At 37.1% G+C, this 9,958-nt stretch overlaps 1 protein-coding gene across 1 annotated transcript in view; it reads right to left on the reverse strand.

Annotated features, from left to right (window-relative positions):
* The window catches only part of LOC102833891 (cytochrome P450 20A1-like), a 54,457-nt gene that overhangs the window by 4,745 nt on the left and 39,754 nt on the right, over positions 1–9,958 (reverse strand). The window contains exons 10-11 of the mRNA XM_006861970.1: positions 7,218–7,329; positions 5,374–5,438 (exon numbers count right to left, since the gene is read on the reverse strand). Coding sequence (XP_006862032.1) covers positions 5,374–5,438; positions 7,218–7,329 — 177 coding nt within the window. The remainder of the gene's footprint in view (positions 1–5,373; positions 5,439–7,217; positions 7,330–9,958) is intronic.

Below are 9,958 nucleotides of genomic sequence, written 5' to 3' on the forward strand. Positions count from 1 at the left end.
TTTTTTTTTTTTTTTTTTCCTTTTTTCCCCCCAAGCCCTCTAGATCTAGGATCCCTCTTGAAAGCTTGTAAGCCAGTCACTTCTTGCCTTTGTTCCCACCCACCTCCCCGCCCCATTTTGGGTAGCCAATGTCCAAGTTGTGCCTTCCATCTTCTTTTGATGCTTTCTGTATCATTTAATATTTTGTCCATAGAAACCTTCAATATTACAAGTCCAGGCTTGAACTTTTTCTTCAGTTCTTTCAGCTGGAGGAATGCTGAGTGTGTTCTTCCCCTTTGGTTTTCTAACACCATGTCTTTGCATATTTAATTATAATACCTGACTTTGTCTTCTTGATCTGACCTTTGAAATTTTCTGTTCAGCTTTTTAACCTCTTCATTTCTTCCATTTGCTTTAGCATCTCTATGCTGTACAGTGAGTTCAGAGTCTCTTCTAGTACCCACTTTGGTCTCTTTCTTCTTTTTTGTCTTCTTAATGACCATTTGCTTTCTTCTTGTGATATGTTCTTGATGTCATCCCACAACTTTTCTGGTCTTTGGTCATGACTGTCTAATGCATCAAATCTGTTCTTGAGATGATCTCTAAATTCAGGTGGGATATGTTCAAGATCAAATTTTCACTGATGTAGATTTGTTTTAATTTTCTTCAGTTTCAGCCTGAACTTGCACAGAAAAGTTGATGATCTGTTCTACAGTTTGTCCCTGTCCTTGTTTTTGCTGATGATATGGAGCTTTTCTACTGCCTCCTCCCACAAATGTAGTCAATTTGATTTCTGTGTATTCCATCTGGTAAAGTTCATGTGTTTTATGTTGTTTAAAAAAGGTATTTGCTCCTTACAGCAAGGATCATTCCCACCCCCTCCATACACAGAGTAGACAGGGATGGTCAACTTGGACATTGGCTACCCAAAGTGGGGGGGCTACAAAGGCAAGAAGTGACTGGCTTACAAGCTTTCAAAAGGGAACCTATATTCAGAGGTCGTGAAGGAAGGTAGAATCTCCACTGAGTAGTATACAATCTGTGTAGGCGGGGCTGCTGAAATGAAATGCGGATGAGTCTCCTGTGATACAATAGCAAATAATTGTTATCATGACTGCTTGTGAGGGTTGAAAATGTAAAGGTAGATGTTTTGTAGCAAGGAGGGGAGTGATTAACCTTTAAGGCTAGGAGCCGAGGTCCCTGGGACCATCAAGGGAGAAGAGCAGAGAGCGGGACCCTACCCAGAGAAGCAGTGATGCCTGAGATGGAGGCAGAGACAATGACGTGGAGAGATGAAGCAGCTGGAGACTTTAGACACAGAGAGGGAGAGGGGCCGTATGCTGACGACAGGGGGACAGGCTTGTAGTGTATACCCTTTGGTTGGTTGATGATACATGGAGGGGATTGAAACCACAGCAATGAAATGATATACGGTAGGATGAATGTAAAACTAATATTCTCCCATGTAAACTATCACATAATTCACAATAAAACATTTAAAAAAGGATTTGTAATGAAGAAGTCACTGTTTTTGAAAAATTCTATCATTTGATCTCCAGCACCGTTTCTATCACCAAGACCAGATTTTCCAACTACTGACCCTTCCTCTTTGTTTCCAACCTTTGCATTCCAGTTGCCAGTAATTATCAATACATCTTGATTGCATGTAGATCAATTTCAGACTGAAAAAGTTGGTAGAATTCTTCAATTTCATCATCACTGGCTTTAGTGGGGTTTTTTTTGCATAAGTTTGAATAATAGTAGTATTAACTGGTCTTCCTTGTAGGTGAATGGATATTATCCTATCACAGACAGCATTATATTTCAAAACAGATCTTGATATGTTCTTTGTGATGATTTTTTTTCCTTTATAAAGGAAAATAAAACTGAGCAAAGTAGTTTTCTTAGCTGTAGACATAGTAGTTATTTTAGACTAATATGATAATTCCTCTTAAATTGTCATAAGTAAACCTTATGACTGTTATCTTCAAAATGGCCAACATCAGTTCATTTCAGCTCACTATCAATCTTTATGCGTTCCATTTAATTTTTGACAACTTCCAATTTTCTTAGATTCATATTTCACACATTCCTTATTTAATTTATTAATGAATGTTTACAGTTGTTTCTCCTCATTTGAGTTGTGCCCCATGAACAAATGAAGGTCCCAAAACTTTACTCCATTTGTGTCATCATAGTCAGTCCACCTACTTTAAGGAGGTAGCTCTTCCCCACTTGTATTTTGAGTGCCTTCCAATGTGAGGGGCTCATCTTCTGGTACTATATCTGACAATATTCCACTCCTATTCACAAGGTTTTCAACGTTAAACATTCTCAAGTAGTCTGCCTCTCCTTCTTCCTAGTCTGTCTTAGTCTGGAAACTCAGCTGAAACCTGTCCACCATGGGTAGATCCTGCTGATATTTAAAATACCGGTATTATAGCTTCCAGCATCAAGATACATGGTGCTCTTTTATTATATTTGCCTCTTCTTCTGAGTCTATAATTTATTTTAAGAATAAAAAGTTTACAAAGAACATATGACAAGGTACCTATTTCAGTAACAATCCAAGAGAAGCCACTTAATTCCTATGTGTGGAAAAAATGATTTAGGTTTATATACAAATACAATCCTTATGGAATCTGAATCTTAACACCCTTGGCTAGAATAGACACAAAGGCAATGGCCATATTCTTCTTGAATAGTCCTTGATTTTGCAATAATGGATAAATAGAATCATAGTTCGAAGCAACTTTTATTTTTTTTAAAATTGCCTAAATTAATGACCAATATTATACTTCTGGTGTGGTGCTGTGTGTTAATGCACTAGACTGCAAGATCAGTTTGAACTATAAGATCAGTGGTTCAAGCTCAACAACTGCTCCTCAGAAACCCTATACAGGGTCGCCATGAGTCAGGACTGATTCCACAACAACTGTGATACCAGTCTAAAATAACTGCTATGTCTGCAGCTAAGAAAATTACTTTGTTCAGTTTTATTTTCCTTTATAAAGGAATTATTATTCAATGTTTACAATATTTTAAAACAGAAATACTATCAGAATACATGACAAGTAAGATACAAGTGAAACCCCTGTTCTTTGTAAAAGGGCCTATATCATTGGAGATTATTGGTATTTGTGTTCTGTATTCTGAAGTGTGAATTATCTAGTGCATCCCAACAGATAAGAGTATAAACTGGGCAATCAAGTAGACTTTCCAATTCCATAAAACATTGCTCACTGGAAGTTTAGATATAAATGGGGAAACAAAGACTGCCATTGCTGATCAAATCTGACTCAGTTTTGCTCATCCTTCTTTAGAACCCTATTAGCTACAATGACTTAAACTCCAAACTGTAAGTTCTATAGAGAGAGTATTAGAGAAGCAAGGTAGAAAATATGTGTAAGATCCATTTTACTGTTAGTCGGCCAATTCTAGTAATTCACCACTTAAACAGGTGAACTTAAAAGTAACTTAAAACTTTTTGAAATAATTATAAGAGTATAATATACTGTAATATGGGTAACATCATTTATTTGACCTATCATTTGTAAAATGAGTGTTGTGTTGTTGTTATGTGCCATGTCGTCAGTCTGAACCTATAGCGACCCTGTATAGGGTTTCCAAGGAGCAGTGCTTGAACGGTCAACCTTACAGTTCAAACTGACTTTGCAGTCAGTGCATTAACCCACAGCACCATACCACGCCTCTTGAAATAGCAAATTAAGTACAAAACACGTGAAGTGATTATATATTTCCAAGACCAATGAAAGACATCCCAGAAACTCAGAGTAAGGATATCTTTTAAAATAAGCATATTTTTAAAGAAACAATATATCAAAACTTCCAACTCACAGTGACCCTGAATAGGGTTTCCAAAGAGTGGCTGGTGAGTTTGAACCACCAACCTTGTGGTTCAAAGCAACCTTGCAGTCCAATACTTTATCTCACAGCACCATATCAGGACTCTGATAAAAATATATGAAACTTTATTTACTGGGAACTTTCCAGTATATAATATCAGATATAAAAAGAATATAAATTCTTTACAAATGCAAAGTAACTTCCATACTAAGCATCAATCACTAAATAAAAATTCACCTATCAGAATTCTATCAATGATTTAATTGTGAAATTCTGATTAAAAAAATTCTTCCCCCAAACTCGATTCATATATCTAATAATCTACCTAATATCTCTAACCTAAACAGAGAGAAAACATTTTTACCTAACTGTTTCTAACTCAACACTTGCAAAAGTTGATCTTCCCTCCCAAATCTACTCCTCTTTCCTGGGGCCCTTCTCAGGTCTTCCTCACCTACTCCCTGAAGCTAGAAAACTGGCATCATCCTGGTGTCCTCCCTCCTTTCCACACAAATCCAGTTCATCCTAAATTCATCCTCCCAGTCTACATCCCTACCTTCATAAATTCATCATAAATTCAGTCTCCCAGTCTACATCCCTGCCTTCACTCATTCATTTAAACACACACAGCAGCTCTTCTTGTAAAATCTGCCTTCATCTTTGTCTCTTTCAAGCTATTCCTCAATAGCTTGATGTATTTTTCTGACAGGCAAATTTAGCTGTATCTCTCACCTGCTTAAAACCCTTCAATGACTCCTCATTTTGTCTAAATCATTGTGACGTTGATTTTGAGTCTATTTCAAATCATGGTAACCCCCTGTGTGCAGAGCAGGCCTTCTCTACAGGGATTTTCAAGGCCCGTCTTCCAAGTGCTTCTGGGCAGGTTCAAATGACCATCCTTTCAGCTAGCAGTCCAATCCTTAACCATCTGTGCAACCTATGAACTACATTGTCTAAATTAGTATTAATCAAAGTGGGAGCCACAAAACAGAGTTCGGTCGATAGGTATCACTATTGGTCACGTAAGTCTGAGAATCACCAAAGTAATCGGAACCTTCAGTATGCTAATGATCACTGGGAACACACAAGAGGAGGATATAGTATGTGATGTTTCCCCAACTTAATTACTGAACTTTCCATCACTAAGAGAGCAGTGGACACCTGACTAGTTTCTGAATTCTGGTGAACAGCTAAATAGCAAAGGAGAGAAACAAGAAGAAGAAAAATAAACTGCATGCAACACCACTTAACAACAGAAGAACTTCAAATTGTCATTGAAATTACAGGATAGAAATCCAGTCATGAAACAAATCTTAGAATATAAGTGATAACAGAAGAGGCATGGAACAGCAGACAGCTTATTCATGGAAGAGAAAGAGTAGTGACCAGAAACATGTAAGAGAAGATAATGGCTTTCTTTTGTTGTGTATTGTCACATGTCATGCATCTCAAAAATTAGGAAAAAAATGTAAGACATACAAAGAGATAAAAGTCAACATCACAAAGGCAGTAACAAATTTTTCATACCTGTGTGGTGATGGCCAACTGCTGGGATCCTGGAGGACCACTCCAAGGGCATAAAGGACAAGGGCCTGCAAAAAAAAAAACCAAAAAAGTGGCTACCTTTAGAAATATTAAACTCTTATGTGTATAAAAAGTTGCTCACTATCTCCAATGATCAAGGAAAAGCAAATTAAAACAACGACATAACAATTTTTCCTAAAACACTCACAAAACATGTATAAGATTCATAAATCCAGAGCAGGTGAAGATTTAGAGGAAAAAGGCATTCTTTTACATTGTTGACAAAAGTAAAATTTGTCTTTTGAAAAGCAACTTAATGTACACATGAACTTTGACCTAAACACTCCTATTTCAAAAACTTTATCTAATACCTGGTTAAAAACCAAAGTCCAACTAAATTTTCATTAATGTGTGACTGCTTAAATAAATTATAGTACATTCATACAGTAGAATACAATCATTAAAAATAACAAGCCATATCTGTATCAACTAACAGTTGTACTAACAGTCATGACAAAGTCATTCGCAAAAATAATATTAGAAACAGTATTATCTTTCTAGGGTGCAACTATTGGTTTTTCTCCATCCAGAGCAAAGGGTCAAGAAAATAAAAAACACAACAACACAATTGGTCCAAAGGATAAATGGATCACATGAACATTAGCCTCAACGACCCCAAGACCAACAGCAGACGGTGTCCAGCAACCACTACCAACCACTCTGAGAAGGATAACATTAGAAGATCCTAGAGAGGGTGGGAGACAATGTGGAACAAAACTCAAAACCACACAAAAGATCAAGCTTTCTGATTGGATAGAGACTGGTGACTATGGAAGTGAACTCACTCTGTGGTTCAATTTTCAGCCAAACACTAGATTGGTGTGGTGCTATGGGTTACTGCGCCAGACTGCAAAGCCGTTTGAACTGCAAAGTCGGCAGTTCAAGCTCATCAGTCACTCCTCAGAAACCCTATACAGGGTTGCTATGGGTCGGAACGGACTCAATGGCACTTAACAACAACAATGGGGTACTGGTGTGGCACTGTGGTCAGTTTGAACCACAAGGTCGGTGGTCCAACTCACCAGTAGTTTCTAGGAAACCCTATACTGAGTCACTGTGAGTCGGAATCAACTTGATAGCACTTAAGAACAACAACAACATAGCAATAACAGTAGAGAAGCATACACGCCAAAACAATCAACCATTGGAGATTAAAAGAGCAGTATTTACCTAAGGACAAAGTTCATAGGCAAGAAGGATTGTAAAGAAAGAAGAGAGAAAGTGGGAAACATAGAGGAAGTGAGCTGAGTCATGCTACATTGTGGGGGTTGCAATCAGTGATGTGAAACAAAATGTTTATGAGTGGTTGAATGGAAAACTGATTTGCTTTGTAAACCACCAAATTCATGATAAAAAAGTTAAACAAAAAACAGTACATAAAGAGTAATCTTTTAGTTTTAAAAATACTTACATACAAGGGGACTTCAAAAAAGTTCATGGAATATTCGATATTTTAATCAATTTTTACCCAAACCTTTTGAAGTCCCCTCACATGTGTATATGCATGTATACACACATACACACACGTATACCAATATACATACTCAGAAAAAGATCCACAAAAATATTTGAAAAGATCTACAAAAATTTCCACTTGAGAGAGGAAATTTTCTCCTATATTAGCTTTTACTTTAAAATAAGCACATGTTACTTTATAAGTTAAAATCATTTTATCTTTGATTTTGTAATATATAACACTGGGTACTTTAAACAATAAAATTTGAAAATACACACTCAAACACTTTAGAAGAACAACTGACTAAATTATATATACCAAATGTTTCTACCTCTCTTGGGATGATAAATTGGTCAATCTTTCCTTCAACGTCTTGAAGCCGGGCAGAAACCGGCGTCAGTTTGGCAGTCCGAACAGTTTCACAAAGCACTTGGCGACAATATCTGTGAAAAAGAAAAATCTTCAAAGATGTCTAATTTAGAAGAGCAACTGTGCAATGTATTCACATTTTTAAAATGTCATTCAATAACTTACGTAGTTGTTGTTTATGTGTTGTTGAGCAGGTTCCAACTTGTAGGAGCAACTGGTGAGCTTGAACCTGCCGACCTTGTGATTCAAACCAACCTTGCAGTCCAGTGCATTAACCTGCAGCGCCACACCAGCACTCCCAGTAACTTATATAACCTTCTTAATTTGAAGTATTTCTATAATTCTTATTTGCTTAAAAGATGTGTTATATATTACCTTGCTGCTCTTATGTTGACTATGACTCACAGTGACCATAGGGTATATAAATTTCAGGTGGAGAAAGGCTTAAACACATAAAAATACTTGTAAAAGTGCCATAAGAAATTCAAAATCATAATTTTAATAATTTTTAGTAGAAAAATCTTGACTTTTGCATGACACAATGACAGAAGCCATAAAGAAAATCACAGCCTGTCTACAGAAACATTTTCTCAAAATTTGTAAATACTGTAATTAAGATCAAAAGACAGGAAAAAAATTTGTTATTTGCTGCTATCAAATCAGTCCCCAGCTCACAGCAAACCAAAGGAAACTCTGTCTGGTCCTATGCCTTCCCCATGATCAGTGGCACACTGGGCCGTGGTGAGCCCCAGAATTTTCACTGGCTTGTTTCTAGAAGTAGAACTCCAGGTCTTTCTTCCTTATCTTAGTCTGGAAGCACCACTGAAACCTGCTTGGCTTCATAACAGCCACAAGTTGTCACTGACAGGCAGGCTGTGGCTACACAGGACCTCTGTACAGGCGCTTCCCACGTAGAAAATTGCAACACTGAACTGCTTACTACAGGAAAAATACTCAATCTAATACATCCATAACGCATAAAAGTTCTTTAAAAATCAGGAGTTAGAATAATAAAATGTCCCAGTAGAACCTCAGACAGAATATAAAAAAGTAATTCTCTAAACAATACAAATGATGATCTGTTACGTAAACCTACACTGAATTTATAATAAAAGTTTTTTTTTAAAAAAGCTTCAAAATACGCAACACTTAACATCATTACCTGTTCAAAAATCACTAATTAAAGCAGCTTATATTTTATAATATTGGCAAAGATAAAAAACAATTACAATAGGCAGTATTAATAAAAGTGTGGGATAAAAAGACTTCATATCTAATTGGGGGAACTAAATGGTACAACCTTTCTGAAGGGTAATATGACAATACATATAAAAATATTAAGTTGTACCACAAGAAAAAAAGTTAAAATATATTGAAATCTTGTAATGAGTCAGTTCTGTTAAGTACTTTATCTGTAGTATCTCATTTAATTTTCACAAAAACACCATGGCTGCTACTTTATTCTAATTTTACAGATATAAAAATTGAGGCAATCATTTGAGATCATATGGCAGGTGGCTGTTGTTTACAGGATTCAAGAATGCATAACCCCTATTCTTTTTTTTTTCATTTTCTGAGGCTTTATTTTGGTTGAGGTAAGGGTCTGGTTACATTAATCTTAGAACATTTTTCAAGTTAAAACTGTTCTGGTGAGACAGCAAGGCTACAGGGAAAAAACTTAGGGATCCGGGTCACCCATCTATTATAGTTTACATTCAAAACATTTTCAAGGCCAGACTGGGTTTCTTCCCTTAAGCAAAAGCTGGAAGACTTCACCACAAATACTCTTGATAGGATTCCAATAGGTGTTAACTCTCGATACTGCATGTTTGTCAGTCCCACAAACCACTTCCAAACCTTACCCTGTTAGAGCTAAAGACCAAGTACATCTGTACTTTTTTTGCACAATTGGGTTTATCTCATGGACATTCTGAATGCATGCAAGAACTTCTTATAAAACAGATCCATCATTGTTGCTTCTTGTTGTTAAGTGCCATACACTTGGCTCCAACCCATAGCAACCCTGTATAGGGCTTCCAAGGAGAGACTGGTGGGTTTGAACTGCTGATCTTATGATTCAAACTGACCTTGCAGTCCTGCGACCAGGACTCCATTGTTGTTAAGTGCCATCAAGTTGCTTTTGACTCACAGCAACCCAGTACAGGGATTACAAGGGGTAGCTGGTGAGTTTGAACCACCAACCTTGAAATTATAAGTTCAGTGTTTATTCTACAGTGCCACACCAGACTCAAAACTGCCCTAGAGAACTGAAAATCAGTGTTGTTATATTCTCTGTTGTCTTTTTCTCTCTTATTTTGCCTAATTTTTCATTTCTATTATTTTGTTGTTGTTGTTAGGTGCCATCGAGTCAGCCCCGACTTATAGCAAGCAACCTTATGCACAGCAGAACAAAACACTGTCCGATCCTGTGCCAACGTCATTACTGTTGCCACACTTGAGTCCATCGATGCTGCCACCTGACCAATCCATCTCGTTGGGGGTCTTCCTCTTTTTCTCTGACCCTCCATCTTACAAAACATGATATGCTTCTCCAGCGACTGTTCCCTCCTGACAATATGTTCAAAGTATGAGAGACGAAGTTTGGTCATCTGGGCCTCTAAGGAGCACTCTGGCTGCACTTCTTCCAAAACAGATCTATTGGTTCTTTTGGCAGCCGATAGCACTTTCAGTATTCTCCTCCAA

Source organism: Chrysochloris asiatica, unplaced genomic scaffold (assembly GCF_000296735.1).
Source record: "Chrysochloris asiatica unplaced genomic scaffold, ChrAsi1.0 scaffold00045, whole genome shotgun sequence".
Lineage (NCBI taxonomy): Eukaryota > Metazoa > Chordata > Mammalia > Afrosoricida > Chrysochloridae > Chrysochloris > Chrysochloris asiatica.